Below are 20,550 nucleotides of genomic sequence, written 5' to 3' on the forward strand. Positions count from 1 at the left end.
ATTTTCTGTGCGGGGAGACCGTGTCAGCAGTGCGCACGCGCGCAGCGTAGAGGGAACAGGTATCACGATCTAAGGGCATTACTAAATGTCACTTGAAGTTACAGAAATCATGCCAAGACTTGAAGTAACCAAACACATCCACGTTCCACATTTTGATCAGATAAAACGGACTGAAAGCCTCTCATTCACTAAATTCACACAGACAAGCATGCAGAGTGACGGCCTAAACACAGGGAGCTAGTGGGATTTAGTGTCTTGCTCAAGTCTGTATTGCCACACAACTGGAAAATTAAGCCTATTTAGGATTAAAAGGTTTCAGTCAGAGACCTTAAAGCCTCACAAAAGACATGATTGCCTTTGAGGACCATAAACATTTCCCAAAAGACACAAAGAAGTTTGATTTTCAATGCTCTACATGCTGCTGACTAACTGAATACTGCTAATATTACACATTGTAAATAATAATGTATAATAGTTTCCAAGAAGATTAAATGTTTTAGATATGTAAAAATAATAATCTGCAATGCAACAAGTAGAAGAGAAGCACAATACTTGCCTCTGAAATCTACTGTAAAGGTTGACAGCTGAAACATCCTCTTCATAATCTTGGTGTAACATAGAAATACACCCTTAAGTTTCCTAATTTAACCCGTGTTACATGTTAAAAAGTGTTTCTCCCTGTAAAAATAATCCCATCACGCCTTAAAATGGTTTTAGATATTTAACCTATGCAAATCTATGAAGTCCCAGCTTTTAGTCCTCACCACTCGCTGCAGCTTGAGCAAACCAGCTCACCTTTAAATCTACTCAAACACTGTAAAACTAATAAAAGTTGCAATATTGGAGCAATTCAGCCGTAAATGTTTGAACCAGAGAGTAGTTCTGGAGAAGAGTAGTGATTCAGAAAGCTGACGGGATTGGTTCCTTAGATTTGTTACATATGAAACCCCGGATGTCCCAATCCATGTTTTTTAGAAACTTATTGGTACACTGAAGGTTAATGGTGGAAACACTCAGCCATGGACTTGGCTGTTTATTTCACTCATGATTTGTCTTCTAGTATAAAAAACAAACCATATGGACATGTTAACAAGATAATGATAACTTGATTTGCATAAAATTGGGTCTTTACGGTGTGGTATGTGGTTCTATAGCAACCATGCTGCGGTCATATGTTATTGTCAGAATAACCAGAACAAGGCACTGTCTTGTAAAAATTCAGTTCAAATTTATTTATATAGCAGCAATTACAATTCAAATTGTCTCAAGACGCCTTACAGAACTCATATGCCTGAACCCCCAGAGCAGCGCTAAGGTGACAGTGCATCAACTTGTCCCACAAAAAAACCAAGAAGAATTTTTTTTAATTTGAATGTTATTCAGTGTGCCATTCTGTGTTCTTGCATTGTGCATGATAAGTTAATCCATAGGTTTAGAACAAAGGTTAGGTGTTGTATCTGGTCCAGATTTGGAATGAAGATGGGGTTGTAAATGCTCAAAAGATCTAAGAATCAGAGTAATTCCTGGGTAGGTTTTCTGTGGGTCAGACGAGGAAGAATCTGGGGTGCCGATGAAATCACAATCACAATGTGAGGGAAAACCTCCTTACACGGTATTCTTTTATGACAGTTTGGTCAATATTTGTGCAATACTTCTGTCACTGAAATGCTCTTCAATTTTTTGCACAAATTTACTTTTTTAATGTTCAATACAGTCTTTTTAATTTCCCCCTTATGATTATTGTATTTACAGTAAAGTAAATTAAAATCAAGCAGAGTACAAACACATAGTCAAGTATAATTAGGTGCCTCACTGTTATTTTGAGCCGCTATCCAATAAAAGGCGGCTGAGAGAAAGAGTTTCTCCTACTTTACCAGACTACTGTTAGGATTCCAGCAGTGATATACTGGTTTCCTACTTTAACATCATCTGATCTGATGCAACCATAGATAAAGCAGTAGACGGATTAGGAGCAGAGCCTCAGGGTGCCCCAGACAGCAGGACTCCCTCCCTCTGCATCCTCTCCTCTGTTCTCTGGAGGACAAGTCCAGACAAGTCCTCCGTCTCCGGCTGCCTCCGGCCTTTCAGCACGGTTCAGCCCGTTCAGGATGGCAAACATCCAGCCTGCCTGAGTCCTGCTGCCCCTCAGCCAAAACAAGCAGGACGCGCCTCGCTGCAGCTGGCCTCTCACTCACTTACCTGGGGAGAAAAGTCAGAGGGTGGGGAGGACGCGGATGACGGAGAGAAAATAAATGGATTATGTTTGGCTAAGTCTGGCTCAGCGGTGTTGAATGGTGGAAGGACAAAAGCTGGAAAATGAACAGGACAGTGACTCAAAATAATTAAAAGATATAGTGTACTTTAAAAAAAATAGAAGCGATTATTACACATACTTTGTTATATTATTCATATTTATAGTTAATCTTATGGCTTGTAATTAAAGGAATAGTGCAACATTTTGGGAATTTGTTTTAAAAACGGAGTTAAAAGTGCTTTATAGACAGGACAAAAAAAAGAAAAGAATGATACTCAGGAAGAGCATTGAACAACAGAAGGCTGGTCCATCTAAACATGGTAAAAGATTTTCAAAATAAATTCTTAAAACACCAGAAAAAAAATAATAAAATGCCACATCAAAATGAGGGAAATAAGTGGAATAAAAGAAAATACAGGGTAAAGCCATAAACGAGTAAAAATGATAAGAATATCATGATCATATCATCATAATGATAATAAAAGAATAAAATTAGCATAAAATAAAGTTTTTTAAAAAGCAAGTACAATAGAAGACAATAGATAGTAGTATAAATAGACAATAGAAATAATAATAACAATAAATATTTCACCTTTTGCCAAGAGTTAAAGACTTGTCTGGCGAAAATCTTTAAAAAAAATGTTTTCAACCTTGTTAACTTCTATCTGGACTTCACTTCTTTTTTTTTTAACGGAGAGGTGAAATGTCTTCAAAAAAACTAAATAAGTCTAGTTGCTTTTTAGCGAAGCTCCTAAAATGTCCATCTGCTGTTTATTATACGCTTTAAGACACATCCCAAGTTAAATAAACAGTAAATCCTCCTTGAAACTGCAGCAGACTGATAATAGTCTCAAAAACATGGACTAGTTCAGACTTTCAGGGTTTCAAATGTAACAAAAACCTAAGAATCAATCCTTTCCATATCAATAATCTTCTTCAGAATCGGTTTCCAGTTGGTACATATGTCTGAATTACTCCAATATTACAACTTGCTGCTTGTAGTTTCACAGCGTTTGAACCATAGACTGCATAATAAAGTCATTTACAGTCTATGGTTTGAACAGGGTCATAGGTGAGCTGGTGTGCCAGAGCTGCAGCAAGTGGGGAGGGTTATATGGAGAGAAAGGCAGGGAAACATCTGTGCCACTTTAAGGCAGGATGGGAAAAACTTCTAACAGAGGTGACGTTTTAGAGGTTAAATGAACGGCCTGTGTGTGGGATTCTGTGTTTGACCAGAGAGCAGTTTCCACCCTTCATTCATCCATCGCCAGCAGAAGTAAACACCCAGCAGGGATGCTGCTGCAAACACACTCACACATCGCAAAGGAACCTCCTTCGCTGCACTAACTGCCTGGGAAACAAACACATGCTCTACAAAGGCCTAATTTGCACCGTCACTCCTTCCGCCGGCCTCACACACATACAGTCAGACAACACAATGGTCCAGTGTACACCCACACACCTAGACACGCAGCTAACTGTGGACAACAGAAACCCTGATCTTTACTCTGCTACCAATCTGCCCTCCTCAGCACATTCACGCCACCAAGTCAAGTTATGAGAAAACAAAACATGTGAAGATCTGGTGGATTGTTAAAGTATCTGAGTGTCTGAATCCCCACCAGCTTCATGTTTGTGTCGTTCTGGTCCTGAACCTGTTATCTGACCTGACTGGTGACGTGGAGAAATTAATAAAATAGATTAGATTCAACTTCATCCACACCACACAGAGCACAAAGACAAGAAAATTATGTTTAGCATAGACAGTATGAACAGTGTATTAATGCTATGAAATAGATAATATACATACAGGATGAACACTACAAAAAAGTATGAACAATATATAGGAAATGAGATGCAGCATATATGCATAATTAAAGTCTAATAAATAAGAGCCTGAATGTGAACCTCTATCTGCTGACTGACTTGTCTTTGTGGTAACTTTAAGCTACTATTATTAGTACAGTCTGACATCGCTGCAGGCTGGTTTAAATACAACATTACATCAGTTATAGTGTCATTATAAGCCTTCCCATAGTTGTCACTTTGGAACAATTAAATGTTTTTTTAGCGACAGAAAAAGTTCACATCAAAGTTAAACTTCCCAGCAGCGACAGTAGGGCTCTGAAACCACAAACACATTCATCCGGTGCAGATTGATTTCTGTTTGGATTGACTTGACACATTGATTTGGCAGATGTCCACGTCTTTACACTTCAAAGGCTTTATAAGAGGATGGGAACGAGACTCAGGTGTGTCACATGCAGACGTCAGGGCGAGTTGAATTACAGGCTGTGGATCACAGCAGGTGACATGAGAAATGTACAGAGAGAATACAGGCATTTCACATATTACTGTCTGCCTGGGTTTGGTGATGAAACCGATGCAGTAAATGAATAGTGTGTGATGGATACGTATGTTTGTGTTTGTCTTCATTGCCTCAGATTTAATAGACAACCGTCACCACTGCATTTCAGTTTTATTTGTCTAAGCAGAATAAGGCATCGCCATGGCTACCTGCAAGATTGAAAAGAACTACTTAATGTACATTTCTGTACACTACTCTGCATATTTGTACGTTTCTGTCCATAATTTTGCTTTTAGTTCAATATAAAGCCAACAACTGTGATGAGACACAATAACAAAGTATAAATCATCCTTCCATCATCTATACATGCCTGCCTGAGGAGATAAAGCTTGCAGAGTCAGTAACTTATTTAAAATCACTTCTTAAAACCCACTTTTATAGACTTGCTTTTATGTGAGGTTTACTTTTAGCTTTATTTAGTTTTAGTGTTCAGTTCAGTTCAGTTCAGTATTGTATTCTGTTTATTTTAGATGTCCTCTCTTGTTTTGACTTTTAGCTGCCTGGTTTTTTGGTGTGAGGACTTTTTTTATTTTTAATTTCTAATTTTAACTCAGTCTTTTTTTATTTTTAAAACTGCCTAGTTCCTTTGTTGTTCTGATTGCTAATGTAATTATTCATTTAATTTATTGTCATTTTTACTATTTATTTTAACTGACTGCTCTGACTTGTCTCATATGTATGGTTTGATTGTCTCTGTTGCATGTTTTAACTGTCAAAGCTCTTTGTGAACGCTGTTCTTCAGGGTGTTATATAAATAAAGTTGGACAGGTAACAGTCTGTCACAGGGCTACATATAGAGACAAACAATCACACACATCTACAGACAATTTAGAATTATCAGTTAATCTCAGGATGTTTTTGGACTGTGGGAGGAAGCTGGAGAAAACCCACACATGCACAGGGAGAACACATAAACTCCATGCAGAAAGATCCCAGAGGGGCCGGGACGTGAACAGCGGATTTTCTAGCTGCAAGGCGACAGCGCTAACCACCGAGCCACTGTGCAGCCCCAAGCATAAATCATGGATCTCATAAATAGTATAAACTAAACAGCTGTGTGGACATTTATGTTGAATTCAGCAGAAAGAAATCAACTTCAGTTTTATTACTGAAGGGCGATTTGTTACGCAGCAGCTTACACAAACGTTCACAATAAACAAACAATAAAAGCACTAAAAAGCAAATTAAAGGAAATCTTTTGAAAACATAAAAAACTAGATAAGCCAGTAGAAACACAAAAAAACTCAATAAAATATCACACAAAACATAAGATAAACAGGGACATTAGCAGCAATCTTGGTCATTCATTTAGTCAAACAGTCACTTAGTCACTTAGTAAAGTAGAGCATGTTAAAGTACCAAACAAAGTAAAAGACGACGCCACCATTCACAACTGCTGCTGGTCTCTGCATGAGCCTGTACCCATCACTGGATGGACAAATCTGACAATCTGTGAACTACATTCTGTATTTTCCAACAATTTGACTAAATCTGGTTGTAATTTTGCTACAAAAAGCAAACTTTACTTAACTCTGAGAACTTTTTCTTGCAGATGAACTCATGCTGACTCTCATATCAGTGATTTCCTCTCTACTTAAAACATAAATAACTGAGTGAAAGTGGACGCTGTGTGTTAATGCTGCCTAAACTTCCGTCACTCTCAGACCTCCTGCGTTGCACTGAGGCTCCTGAGCTCAATCCAGTTCCCCTCACTGGGGCTTAAATCTGTGTGTGGTGGAGAGGTTGATCCATGTGGTGTCTAGCAGGAGATTTCCACCTGCTCAGGTTCACCCCTCAGGCTCAGCACAGCTAACATCTCAGCCGGACACTAAGCTCAGCGCTCATTACAGTCATTGGGAGGCTCTCACTTAAAAATGACAGCAACTTTCTTTGAATCTTTAAATGGCAAAAATAATCCACTATTCTGTTCTGTAGCTAAAAGAAAAAAAACCACACAACCCTTGTGCAAATTATTATTTAAACAATACAACAAATGTAAAGTGGTGTTGTTTTTCTTTGAAAGCTTTGTTCTTTCTGAGCTGATATGACCGAACAAAAAGCTCTAATTTCATTTCATCCGTCTAAACAACGTTCTCCTGGATATTTTCTAGTTTGTCGGCATGTTTTTTAGGAAAACTCCAGTCAGACTTTTCTATGTTTGTCCTTCAAAAGTCAGGTCTTCTTCCATTTTCAGAATACAACATGTTGTACAGAAAGACTATCTTGAGTTTAAAAGTCATTTTGTATGTTTTGAAGTGTTTCTTGGTTCTTTCTTCACTATTCAAGCAGCTTTTCTGTTTAATCTGGGGTCAGTTTTCCCTCATGCAGCCACGTCCTGGGAGGTTAGTTACAGTCTAATGGACCCTAAAATTCCTTTGCAGTTGTGGTCAAAAAATACGGTTTTGTAGCTTTTAGTTTCTCCCCCGTATCTCCTTATTTTACTCTCCTTGTCCATGTTCACACAATAAGCAGTCTTCTTCATTTAAATGGGCAGAATGACTGATCATATGAAGTTCTCTGCTTGAAATGTCCATAAAATCCACTTATCAGTACTTTTTGGTGGCACTGACAATTTTATCTGAAACATTTTAGAAAATCTTCGCAGAAAAAGCAAGATTTCTTTTCAGTTTTCTTGATATTTGGCAAACCAGAACTATTCATTACAAAACTGCTTCTTACTTCGACACTTTGCAGACAAACTGGAACACTGTTGGTCTCATCAGGAGTTTGTACACTAAAGTCTCACCAACATTGTGATTACGTGTGTCAGGGTTGCTGTGAGGACCAGAATTGTCTTTAGAAGTAGCCTTTGGTTTTGTTTGAAATACATTTTTTTGGAAGATTTATCAGCTTGACTGTTGCAATCTCGTTATGTAAAGGTTAATCACTCCATAAATGTGATGAAGACTTAAAACTCCCAGTTAGTTTCCTCATGTCAACATCTCCCTCTAGTGGAGAACAACAGAGCGACCGTCAACTGGGAAGGAAATTATTTCTCACTGTTCTGAACACCAGTTTAAGATATAAATAGGCATCAGAGGCAGCATCAGGGTTAAAACCTTTTACTGTAGTGCTACAGTATGCAACAGGTATGAATGAAAACATCGGGCATCATCATTTTATCTTTAGTTTTTGTTCCATATGACAAAAATATCAGGCATGTAGAATCCCCACAACATGGCAACAGAGTAGAAAACAGGATAATAATGAAAAGAATAAACAAATTAAGGTGTAAATAAAAGCATTCAAAGAGTCGACTTCCTTCTTGTGCTCTCCGGTAGATCAGTACTGGCAATGAGACTGAAATTCAAGGACTTAAAAACCAGTAAATAATAAAAAACAACCAAGATCACAGACCTGGCTTTGTTTAAGCATGACTGTAATGGCTTATTCACACACACACACACACACACACACACACACACACACACACACACACACACACACACACACACACACACACACACACACACACACACACACACACGCAGACATACACAAAATGACGAACCCACACAACCCCTGGGAGAGCGATTGTCACCCCTGGTCTCTGTCCTCCAAGCTGATTTAGATTAGGAAAGCCAAGGTTAGCGACATAATAAATACATTCTGAAATCTCTTTTTGAAACAGACTGCCAGACAAATATATACAAACCGATTAAAAGAAAAAAAACACCTCCTTACTAAGTGTTTCGCCTACATCTAAAACAGTCACTTGAACATGGTGTGAACCAAGATGCACACAATCCCCTTGTTATTAGGCCAGATTTGTTTCTTATTTTTTCACCAGTTGCTCCCTCTGTCCCTTCCTGAACACGCTTCTTCATGTAACTGATTGTACACACTAGTGTCATGGTCTAGACTAAAGCAGTGCTATTCTATCGTCCCTTCAGTTACAGCACTACAGGCACACAGATACAAAGACACTGTTTGGCTCTCTGCCCTGCCTCGTTCCCATTATCCTTCCTTCCATGTGTCACTACAAACACATGCAGTGCTCTCTGTAAACAAGTACTCCTTTCGGATTATAAATACTGTTTTGGTAAAATCATCATCGTTGAAAGACAAGACAGAGTTGTTATTTTACCGTATGTCGCTACAAAACACACAATTGCACTGTTTAGAAGATTTTCCTTCCTCATTTGTATATCTTGTGTTTTTCTTCTTCTTCTTTTTGGCTTCAGCATTAAGGCCCAGAATCTGGAGTGGAAGGGGAGAAGGAGAAGTCCAAGCGGTGATCAGCCTGCGCCCATAGGGCCTACTGTAGGTACGAACGACACACACACAGGCACACTCACAGATAAACAGTATTGCAGGGCAATATAAAAAGACACTAAGGAATGGTGAAACATCCTCTCTGTCATTTCTTTTTGCAAAATCATTCTTCATCATACATTTCATCTTTTATTCTAAAATCTTTCTAGCCGTGCTCGTCTCTCGTCCCTCCTCTCCTGTCCAAAGTGCGTGGGTGCCGGTGCTGTTTCAGTCTGGCTACACTAGGGGGTGCCGTTCCTCTCTGCAGATGACTGACAGGCGGTGGCTGTGGCTGTGTTTATTGCTATAATGTCCGTGCTCCTCCCCGTCGTAGAGGAAACAAAGGGCAAAAGTTGCCCTCCCAACACTGATCTGAGGTCTGTGTTACCCTCTGCTGATTGGAGTCTGTGCTTTTCGGAAGGCTCTGTAGCCAGATCAGTGCCAGAGGGGAAACTCCTCCCAGAGGAGCTGGCTCAGGTGAAGACGTAGTTGAGGAGGAGCTGAGAGAGGAGCAGGACACAGAGGATGAGACAGTGACGGCCGGTCAACGACACGCTGTCGTCTGTCGCCCTCTGACGAGCCAGCTGACGACTCAGAGCCACCAGGTTCCTGAAGGAGGAGGAAGGAGTCGAGGTGAACAAGTGGTTCAAACTGAGGCTACATCCACATTGAAGACACTTTCCTTTTAAAACGTGGAGCTTCTGGTACCTTTAGACCCAGCGGTTACCCAACTTGAGACTTTCAGCATCCCAAAAACTGCTGCTGACCCCGTTTTACTTCAAATATTAAAGAGTTCAGGGCAGAAATGGAGACTTTTGGAAGCCACTACATCTAGTCATGTTCAAAAAGAGTAAAAATGATAATATCAAGATCATATTATCATAATAATAAATAAAGGGTGAAAAAGAATAAAATTAACATAAAATGAAGTTTAAAAAAAAAAAAACAAGTACAATAGAAGACAATAGATAGTAGTATAAATAGACAATAGAAATAAAAATAATAAAAAATATTTCACTTTCTTGCCAAGAGTTAAAGACTCATGTAGATGAAGATTTTTACTTTTTTTTTTTTTTTTTTTTTTTAACCTTTTTAATACTATCTGGTGTTGTAGATTATCAGTCACTCATCCAGGTCATTAGTATAAAGTAACTGGACTTCACTTTTTTTTTTTTTAAAGGAGAGGTAAAATGTCTTCCAAAGAACAAAAGAAGTCTAGCTGCTTTTTAGTGAAGCTCCTAAAATGTCCATCTGTTATTTTTTATACGCTTTAAGACACATCCCAAGTTAAATAAACAGTAAATCCTTGAAACTGCAGCACACCGATAATAGTCTCAAAAACAGGGACTAGTTCAGACTTTCAGGGTTTCAAACGTAACAAAACCTAAGAATCAGTGCTGTCAGCTTGCAGGGTGATGCTTTCCATATCAATAATGTTCTTCAGAATCAGTTTCTAGTTTGAACATTTGTCTGAATTACTCTAATATCACAACTTGTTACTTGTAGGATAGTTTCACAGTGTTTGAACAGGGTCTAAGGTGAGCTGGTGTGCTCGAGCTGCTGAGGACGGCTCTGTGGAGAAAAACTTCCTGAGGGCCTTGACCCAACTGATGATACGACCATTGACTGATTCATCACGCTGCCATCATGTGACCGTTCTCTCTTACGCCTTGACTTATCTCAATTAGAGATAATGAATTAGGCTGCAGGCATGGTTGACCAGGTCGCCTCTGTTAGCAGTTGTTGTGCAGTTTATGAAATCTTTGAGCCTCCTTTTTGCTTTTCTTCCTCCAGAGAATCATCTACACCAAACCAACCAGCTCCTGCTCCATGTTTACACTGGCACTTGTATGCAAATAGTTCTGTGATATGCCTGTTTAGGTGTGTCAGTATGCTAACAGATTATTTCTGAAATGTAGCTAAAAGGCTCGACTGGAACACCACAGTTTGTTTGTTCTCTTTAAAAAGGAACACGTATAAAGTGTGAATGTAAACTCAAACTGTGATTCCCACCCTGAGAGTTCCTCAAGGGTCCCACGATTACAAAAGGAATTTAATAGGTCTTTTTTTGTTTTACTCTTTTCTGACTATGTAGAGTTTAGAGTGAACTACTCACAGTTCACATCCACATTAAGATCAAGAACATATTACTCACAAACTAAATATTCAACACCATCTCTGTATTTGGGGCTTTAGTCTCTCCAGTCATGATGCTACCTTCCTCTCTTCACTGAAACGTAAATCTGTTCATTTCACCTCTGGATATCCTGCTGTGTCTTCTGTATAGAAGTTATGGAAGCCTCTATCAGTGCGATGTCCTTCACCTCTTTACTGCACCGTGCACACTGGTTGGAAAAACCTGGAACAGACAAAAGCATCAGATTTACACAGCAGTTTAAAATTCTGTTTGTTTTTGGGCGTGTGTGTGTGTGTGTGTGTGTGTGTGTGTGTGCACGTACGCCTCACCTTCATTGTCCGACGACTCGTGCGTGGGTTCTGGCGTGGTGCTGCTGCTCTCCGTGTTCTGGCTGCAGCTGGACGGCTGGCTGCTGGCCTTCCGGTGCTTTCCGTTCACCTCAGCCTAGGAGGAGGCGAAGAGTTTTTCAAACCTCACTGCAGGAAAACTGATGCAATAAGAGCTGAATAAAGCTGCGATTTGGCTCTCTGGGTAGAAGTGGAGCGAATGTCAAGTAGGAAATAAAAGGGGCTCTTCGCTGTCAGTGATTTTGGAGAAGCAAATTATTAGAGAGCAGCTCTGCGTTAATTTTTTTATAAATGCATATTAAATGCTCATAAATGAAAGTACAGTGGTCCCTCGTCATATCGTGGATTTTTAAATTGTATTTGGTATCGCAGATTTTTCACTATATCACAGGATTTTGTGGTATATGGGTATTTTTTATATATGATTTTCATTATTTTTGCAGTAAAATAAGCATGTTCTAGCCTAAACAATTGAAAACAATATAAAAAAAAAACATAAAAAATAAGAATAAAACATACTAAAAGAATGTTAAATTGAAATAAAATGTGTAGCGTACAGTGCTGGGCTCTGATTGGCTCAGCGACCGTCGCATCAGTCTCCTCTGTCACTGGTGTATAGCAGCGTTCAGCATCTTGTCCATTCATCTCATCGTCATCAGAACTGCACAGCTAATTCATCATCATCTTCATCAGTTAAGCTGTAGTATGTTCACTGGTGAGTACCCATACAGATGTTGTTCAATGACGTCGGTTTGAGAGTGTAGAAAGTGTTTAAGAGCATAGGAAGTGTTTACAAGAGTGTGTTGAGGGTTTATAAAGCCTAAAAATATATATAAATAATAAAACAAATATGGTCGCTACTACGGGGGGTTCTGGAACGTCACCCCCGCGATAGATGAGGGAGTGCTGTAACTCTAGATTCACCTTTTGTTGGCTGGCCCAGCTGTGGCTGTAGGACAGTCCGTTGTGTTGTCTCAGGCTTTTCTCATGTGTCTGAATCACGCCGTCCTTCTCAAACTGAACGAGACAATGTTCCGGGTCCCACGGCCGCGCGCTGCAAAAAGGACGCAGTGTGATTTTAATCTGCACACATCACTGTTATTACAAACTAACAACAAAAGCGTGTGCCATCGCCTGTGTTTCTATTTGCGTGGCATGTGAGTGCGTTCGTACTCCATGTGCCTGTAGGTCCACTCGGAGCTGACGGAGTCGTGGTGGAAAAGCCGTGGGATCCAGGGCTTGTCTCCTCTCTCCCTGGCTTCTCTCCGCTGAGCTTCCTCCAGCACAAACTTCTCCTGCGTGGCCCGCAGCTGGTCCCGATCCATGATGGCACTGGTCACATGCTGCCACAGTCTGTCGAGAGCAAATCAAAATCAGATTGAAAAAACTGGACAACTTGGTGGTACAGAAGTCAGTCGCAGTTTTGTAATTGTCTGCTTGTTATGAAAACAATTAATGAGTTGACTGTGAACCTGTATAAACTCTACACAGACTACATATTAAACAGTTGTATTTAGCTTATCAAGTATATGTGTGTCTAAAAACATTAATATTTTCTGCATTGAATTTACGTATGAAAGTTAGAGGCCGGTTCTGTTTCTTTTGTACTCAGATTTAAGGCTTTTCATTGAAGTATTAACAGTGATTCACAGGTGACACGTGCTTTACCTTTCAGACTCAAACTCTCCCTGCTGGTCTATCTGGACCACTTGTCTCTTGAGTCGACCGCTGCGAATTTCTGGACTTGGGTTCCACAACGTCTCCTGCTGGCCCGAGCGCTTCTCGTGAATGAACACTTCACTGTCCTGATTTTAACAAAGGCGACAACATCTTCAGCCCATCAACTAAATAAACCGACTACGTAGAAAATCAACGTTCATCAGCTGTCGGAAAATGTAATGACACTAATCTTATTGTTCATAGAAATTGCATCTGTTAAAATTAGCAAAGACTTCCAAGAAGACTTTCAAGAATACAAAATAATAATTTCATTCAGTTTCAAATCTTTCTTGACTTTATTTAGCAGACGCTCCAGTCCAATATGGGAGTCCTTTAAATGGAGTCCTCTACTTGCTGTGTCTCTCTGCTGCCACTAACCCTATAATTACCAATTCTGCCACTAATTACTAATTACTACAGGGAATTACTGACTACTTAATAGCAGTAAGTGGCAGAGAGGGATGTGGAATAATTAATTCAAACCAGAGTCTGGAATGTCAGAGAGGAAAATAGGGAAAAAGCTCTCACCCAGTGACCATCAACGGTGGCCAGTAGCTCCTCTCCAACAAAGATCTTCCCACTGATCTGATTCACAGAGCAGGGGCCTCCAAGGAAAGGCTGCAGTGAAGAGAATCATAGCAGAATGTCTTTAATTAAATGACTACATTCTCAGAATGAGTACAAATTTTGCATTTAAACAGAAGCTTAACTTGTTCAAAAATATACCTTCAGTTTGAACTCCAGCTCTGTGAAACATTTTGTTTTCTCGCACTCAATGGTAACTTTCCCTCCCAGCTCTAGTGTCATAGTTCCATACAGGATACCTACAAGACAAGAGTATTACAGCATCAGACAGACAGCAAATCAGATTTTTAGAATGGAAAAATTTGTGTTCAGAGTCGACACTTAAACACTCCCGTTCCCTGTGCTACTGTACAGTTATTACTGTCGTTTATTATCTGTCCAAACAGTGAGCATACTTCCTGACTGGAGTAATTTACACCATCCCAAAGCACACTTGAAGAATAAACAGAAATTTGACCTGACTTAAATTACACCCATCATCCATCAATAACTTTGGCTGCCTGCCATGTTAGAGTTCAAGTTAAGAGCAAAGCGAGGCGCCGTTTGAATTCCAGTCAGACAGTTCAGCTGTGAGAGTTAGAGGCCATATATAAATAATATGTCAGAATAGATGGATTTCAATACAAACATGGTAAATGAGTTTCATGTTAACCTACTGTGCTCACTGTACAGCGGCTGTGTTTGGAATTTAAAGTGCTACAATCAGGAACTGAACCACAAACGGCTGAAGTTAGCTGGGCAAGGCAGGAACTACACGCTAACTACATGACAAAGAAACAGATTATCTGCTAACACTATGATTTGCATTTTAAGCTGCTAGACCTCACAAAGAACCTTGTTTACTCATTAACTCACTATATGACCCATTGAGAGCCTTGAAAAGCTGAGGATCATCTAATATCCTGTCCATTGTGTAAAATACAATGCACTTAACATCTGTGAAGGTGTCCTTAGTTTACTTCAATAATGTACAGCACTCTGTAATTGTGCAACTGTATTTAAGGAGGCTGTGAAAGTGACTGTTAGGGATTAAAAAAAGAGGAACATCACAGCTAAAAATGACCCTTTTGTCCCTTTTAGAACGTCTAAACCAGGGGTGTCAAACATGCGGTCCACGGGCCAAAACCGGCCCTCCAGAGGGTTCAATCCGGCCCGCCAGACGACTTTGCAAAGTGTAAAAATTACAGAGAAGACATTAATTGAAAATTGTAAACTTGTAAAACCATAAATTTAAAATAATTTTTACACCATGACAAGTTGTTTTGATCATAAAGTAAACTACTAGACTACTCATTGTTCTTTTGTCATTTTGTCTCATTTTTTTGTCTTTTTTTGTCTGACTTTTGTTGTTTATCTTTTTTTTGTTGTTTTGTGTTTTGCTTTAATTATTGTTTTGTGTAGCGTTTTTGCTGTCTGTCCATTTTTTTGGCACTTTTAAGTTTTTTGTCAAATTTTTTTGTCTCTTTTTTGTTTTGTTTTGTGTCGTTTGTCTCACTCACAAACTGAGGCATAATGTTGTTGAACTTGAATTGAATTTCCTTAAGAAATTCCATGTTGTTCACAATGTTTTGTAAAAAGATAATTCCTTAAATGTGAACATTTTCAGAATGTACTTTTTTGTACTAAAACAAAGGGGAGTTGTGGTGCAGTTGTGGTGATTTATAAGTTATTATGCTTTGATTTTACCCGTCTGGCCCACTGGAGATCAAACTGGGCTGAATGTGGCCCCTGAACTAAAATGAGTTTGACACCCCTGCTCTAAAAAATAAAAACTTTTACAAATTGGTTTGGTACAGATTGATGAGGCACCACAAAAGGAGACTATAGGAATCTAATGTCAGTTTTAACAAAGCAAAAAGGAGATGGATGGATTAATTAATGGAGATGGTTGTCAGTACATATTGTAGATGAATTACCTTTGCAGTGAGCGTACGGCATGGTGATGACGTACTCCTCATCCCTGCTCAGGAACAGCAGCCTGGCTTTGCCATCCAGAATAGCTGACAGAGAATTACCTAAAAGAGCAGAAGGATGGAGAGGCACGTGATTATCTAGTTTTTTTAAAGATTAAAAGCTTACACAGATTGCAGGGACTCCGAAGCATGGGTGTGAATTTTCCTCAACATACAGGATCAACCCTGCTTGCACACTGTTGTGTAACTGCATGTCTTAATGTAATTGTGTTCATGTACTGATCTATGCTGATCTTTTAGACACTGTAGTATGCTGTGTACCGTAGAACTTGGACTTGGCCAGGATGCTTCCACTGATAGAAAAACCATCTTTTCTATTGCAGACATAAAAGGCAGAGATGGGCGGATGGTGGGACACCTGGCAAGGGAGAAGGAGAGAGAGAGAGATGAGCACCAGAGTGAGAAAAAGAGGTGTCAGATACCTTCTGGCACTTATTAATTTTACACTTGCTGCATTTCACAAGCGTGCACTCTACGTGTTTGGCAAATTGTGCAAGCTATTTCACACAGGGGATGAATCATGTCCTGTGCCTGGACACTTTAAAGCTATGAATCTTGGTTTAACCTGCTCAGCTATGTAGAAAGTGCAGCTGTTAGTCTGAGGATGGAGCCAGCAGCAGCGAAACGTCTCCCCCAGGATTGGGTTGTAAGGCTTTTTCAGACCCTGGAAAATGCAAAACATACACAAGTGTTAGTGTTTATTTTAGCATCTTCTGACAAACGCCAAACCAGTGCAGTGTTTTGCTTTATTTTGTCACAGTTAAGGAAGATGACAGTTACTTAACACTTCAGCAATAACAGGTGTTGAGCACCAAATTACACAGCAGATGATCACTGGACCAAATGGGCCTCAGCAGTGAAATCTGAAACGCTAAGTGGCTGATAATAAGCATCATTATGGAGCACAGTACCAATAGTCTGGACATTTACAGCACACGGTTCAGTAAACGTCCTGTAATCACTCCACTACTGGTGTAAAGTTTTTGTTTGTAGCACTAAAATGAGAGGTTGTCAAGTATTTATCGGTCCATCAACAGTGACTCTCCTGAATGTAGTTGGCTGAAAAAGTGCTGAGTAAGTCCAGATTAATTTGCAGTCATTATCTGCTGGCTCATGTTGAGAATTTCTCAGTGGCTCTGCTGCCACAGAGGAAATAAATTCCTAACAAGTGGGAAGTGTATCGTGACATTTTTACCGCAGAAATAGACCCTGGACAGAGCCATTTGTCAAGCAGCCCAGAAATAAATTGTTACTGAATGTCATGCTAGAGGGTGGTAAGCCCAAAAAGACTAAGAAAAGTCAGTCAGGAAATCTTCCAATGCAATGAAAACAGTCACTTGCAGGAGCTTGCCAAGTCAGTGTGAGTATGTGACTGAAAAACAGGACTGTTGAATGCAAATTAACAGAGCTGCATTTTAGCTGAAACATACAGCTGAATCCTTCTGTTGTCACTGATTTTTTCAGAGACGGTAAAAATGAAGTCGAAGAACCACTAAGTCACAGTAAGTTAAGTACTAATATTGTCCAAAATTTGGAAACACTACTGTACATTCATTGAAATCTGCTTTAACAATACACTTTAAAGGTCTTAAATATTGCCGACCTGCTTAGTTTTATTTAAAATGTTTATTATTTCATCCACAAACGTGTTGCTAAAGGGGTGCATCTTGTACTGAGAGTTGTCATATAGAACAGCCAACGCGATAATAACAAGTTATATAGGAGTGAACATATCCTACCTTGGGTTTCTTGTAGAAACCAGACAAGTACCATCTCAAAACTTGCTTGATTCGACCATATGCACTCTCCTCCAGTGCAGCTCTGTGTTGAAGGAGCAGAAAAGTCAGACACATCACTGAAATGAGAAAAGAACATAAATAATGTAGAATAATGGAAAATACTGAAAAGTTACTGACTGTGAGAGCAGATCGGCGTGGTAGTAGTAGTCAGACAGCTTGTCCAGGAAGGAACGTGGCTCCAGGATGAAGGTCGGCAGCACCACCTTAGACAGGTCCATTCCCGGCCGCAGCTGCTTCAGCAGGCTCCAGATCAGACCCTTGTTCTCCTCGGACACAGTCTCTACCTGAGACGCCTCCCCAGCCTAAAAGAGCAAACACAGAGGCAGGGGCACGTAAGTGAGAGTACACCCTGGGTTAGCAGTCTTTCACTTCCCAAAGACAAGAAACCGCATTTTAAATCCAAACTGGGCCAGGGAATGTGGTGAAGTATAGTGTTTTCATAAAAGACATCTTTGAATAAAGTAGTTAAATCGGATGAAGATCTGTGACACAAACAAAACAAGGTAGAGCCCTTTACATAAAAAAACGCAGTGAAGCCTCCACCTCACCTCAGCCATCTCCTCTGTGCTCTGCTCTACATAGGCTGTGGCCTGTGGCCCGGGGGACAGCTCGTCTGATTGGTCCATGTCGCTCTCCTCTGTCAGCCTTCCACCGTTCTCATTGGCTGTAGTATCCCAGTCGTCATGAGCTTCTCGCTCCGATTTGTCTGAAAAGCCGTCATGCTCCATGTGGTGATTGCCCAGCAGCACTGTGTCATTCAATCTAACAAAAACAGAGAAGTGAACACTGAGGTTAGAACTATGTTAAATAACCCTGACAAATCAGCTATGTGTTGCTGCTGCATGTCCATTAACGTCATACAAACAGGGAAAAGATGTTATTGATTACAGAGAAAAATAATCACAGGATTTAATCAGGTGTCTCTGTAACATTTTTGTGTGCTGCTCTTTGACTGTATGCTTTTTATATTTAAACTGGTATCATATGCAGCCCTTGTGACTACCGAGGATAATTTAACTGAGCGTGGAAACTTGAGCAAGTTTCTATTTACCATGAGTCGACATTAAAGATGAATGATGTCATATGAAATTACAAAGCCCTACCAAAGCTTAGATGACTGCCTCACCAGTAAGGCCATCAACAAACAGAAATGACCTGCCATGAACTTTACAATATCGAACTGATGTTCTCTTCTATCTTCCCCGACACAGCTATGAAGAATAGACCTGCTGCTCCAGAGACTATCCGTGATAATAACCTCACTGGCCTGGAGGGTCTGGATGTATTCAGTAACATAGATCTGTCTGGTTGCCGGGAGAGTCAGACTACACCCCCCACCCCCCATCCTAATCCTCCCTCAATTTCAACCCCATAATCACCTGGTTTAAATCCTGGATTTCCTCACTCTGTGCTTCAGCATAGTGTATCTATTTAACACCATGAATACGACATTAAAACTCAAAGATGTTCAAAGATTAGCATATGAGGGTGATATGCAAATCACAAGGGTTAAAAATTAACTGGACACTTGGCACCTAAATGTTTCCTGAGCAGCTATGAGTTGTTTCAACAGAACTTAATGCAGAAAGAGCTCAGAGTTGACTTAAGGTTGAATGCTAGTGTTGAGATGGATTGTGTGGAGTTGTATGCAATATAAAAAGTGACCATAGAGTGGAAGAAAATAACAATGAAGTTTTAAGAGGGGGGAAAAAATGTCAGTTTGATGTCAAAAGTGGTTTGTTTCCCAAAACTGACAAGTGTGTGCAATCGAAAAGTAGATCCACAAAGGAAATCTAGAAAATTGCCAATGATCTGGTAGACCGACGAGTCTGGTGGTTTTCACAAGGTGTACATTTTCCCACTTGATGGGAACTGCAAAGCATTCAGCAAAAGATACAAACATCTGAGAAGCCCCAAAGACAGACAGATTAGGTCATAAACAAACAAAAAGAAACTGGCAGAGCTCTGGAGTAAAGTTCTATGGAGTGATGAAACAATAATCTATCAAAATGATGAAAAGAGCTGTAAAAAACAAAACAAAACAACTAATCATTAAATGCACAAAAAAAAAAACTTTAGGATCTACGTTAGATCACCTCATTTGTTCTAGACTGACGGCTGCCAATGGAACTAACACACTGGCATTAATGGATGATCTCGCTGTTGGCAGCAGCAGCGGGATGAATGTAGAGGTACACACTAACTTGCTTAGACTCAGCCAGATCAATCAAATCTTATTGGACAACGTTTCATCATTCAGGTGGTGAGGTGGAAGAGCGTTAACTGGCCGACTGCATTTGACTTGCTGAGGACCAGATAAAGGCAGAAATTCCACAAAAGCAAGAGATGAAGGTGGCTGAAGTGAAAGCCAGATGGAATATCATCAGGAAAGATGTTAAGTGTCTGCTGATGTCAATGGCCCAAAGAATTCAGGCAGTCACTTTCCACAAAATATCAAAAATTAGTATTTTGTTTGATTTAAAGTGTATTTGTCCAGTTATTATAACCACAAATGTTGGCACCATTTTAAAGAACTACATACTACATATATATAAATGTAAATTACTCAAATTAAAGCTGACACTTGACACTTTAATGTAGTATCAGTTTAGTTTAAAATTCAACATGCTGAAGCACAAAGCCAGAAGAACAAAGAAACTGCATGTACACACTGCTGACATAAACCTGTGAGCATGTACATCCACAAAGTTGAGAAACAGGTCATTGAAACTGCATCATATGTGAAATATCATTTTCACACTGTAGAATTTTCCAGTACAGGACAAATCAATACCAGACCACAGATCTGTCAGCACTCAACCAGAACAAACTGGAAATAAGACAAACACAGTGAGCAAAGTCACGCATCAGCTTGTAAATCGCCGAAGAAAGGAGACGTGAGAAAGAGAGAGGGAAAGACAGATTTGAGGGGTGGTGGTGTTGGTAGCTAAAGAGGAGAAACCTACAGCCATTTTACCAGTCAGACAGTGGACGTCTGTGTGCTCTGATGGTGCACTAATCCAAAACCACACTCAGGGAACACAGAAAGATACAGAAATGAAAGCAGATCTTAATCATATGCATGCTCAGCATCAGATATTTCTCAAATCCTCC

The 20,550-nt window shown here is 39.8% G+C and overlaps 1 protein-coding gene across 6 annotated transcripts in view; it reads right to left on the bottom strand.

Moving 5' to 3' along the window:
• Positions 1-7,668: 7,668 nt before the first annotated feature.
• The window catches only part of osbpl5 (oxysterol binding protein-like 5), a 49,350-nt gene continuing 36,468 nt past the window's right edge, over positions 7,669-20,550 (bottom strand). For all 6 annotated transcript variants that reach the window (XM_055009003.1, XM_055009000.1, XM_055009001.1 and 3 more), the window contains 14 exons: positions 17,985-18,198; positions 17,554-17,738; positions 17,377-17,458; positions 16,203-16,301; positions 15,899-15,995; positions 15,581-15,679; positions 13,806-13,903; positions 13,608-13,697; positions 13,029-13,165; positions 12,534-12,713; positions 12,285-12,414; positions 11,343-11,457; positions 11,133-11,235; positions 7,669-9,485 (listed from right to left, as the gene is read on the bottom strand). In XM_055009003.1, coding sequence (XP_054864978.1) covers positions 9,350-9,485; positions 11,133-11,235; positions 11,343-11,457; positions 12,285-12,414; positions 12,534-12,713; positions 13,029-13,165; positions 13,608-13,697; positions 13,806-13,903; positions 15,581-15,679; positions 15,899-15,995; positions 16,203-16,301; positions 17,377-17,458; positions 17,554-17,738; positions 17,985-18,198 — 1,765 coding nt within the window. In that variant the 3' untranslated portion in view covers positions 7,669-9,349. The remainder of the gene's footprint in view (positions 9,486-11,132; positions 11,236-11,342; positions 11,458-12,284; positions 12,415-12,533; positions 12,714-13,028; positions 13,166-13,607; positions 13,698-13,805; positions 13,904-15,580; positions 15,680-15,898; positions 15,996-16,202; positions 16,302-17,376; positions 17,459-17,553; positions 17,739-17,984; positions 18,199-20,550) is intronic.

This window comes from Amphiprion ocellaris, chromosome 3 (genome assembly GCF_022539595.1).
Source record: "Amphiprion ocellaris isolate individual 3 ecotype Okinawa chromosome 3, ASM2253959v1, whole genome shotgun sequence".
Lineage (NCBI taxonomy): Eukaryota > Metazoa > Chordata > Actinopteri > Pomacentridae > Amphiprion > Amphiprion ocellaris.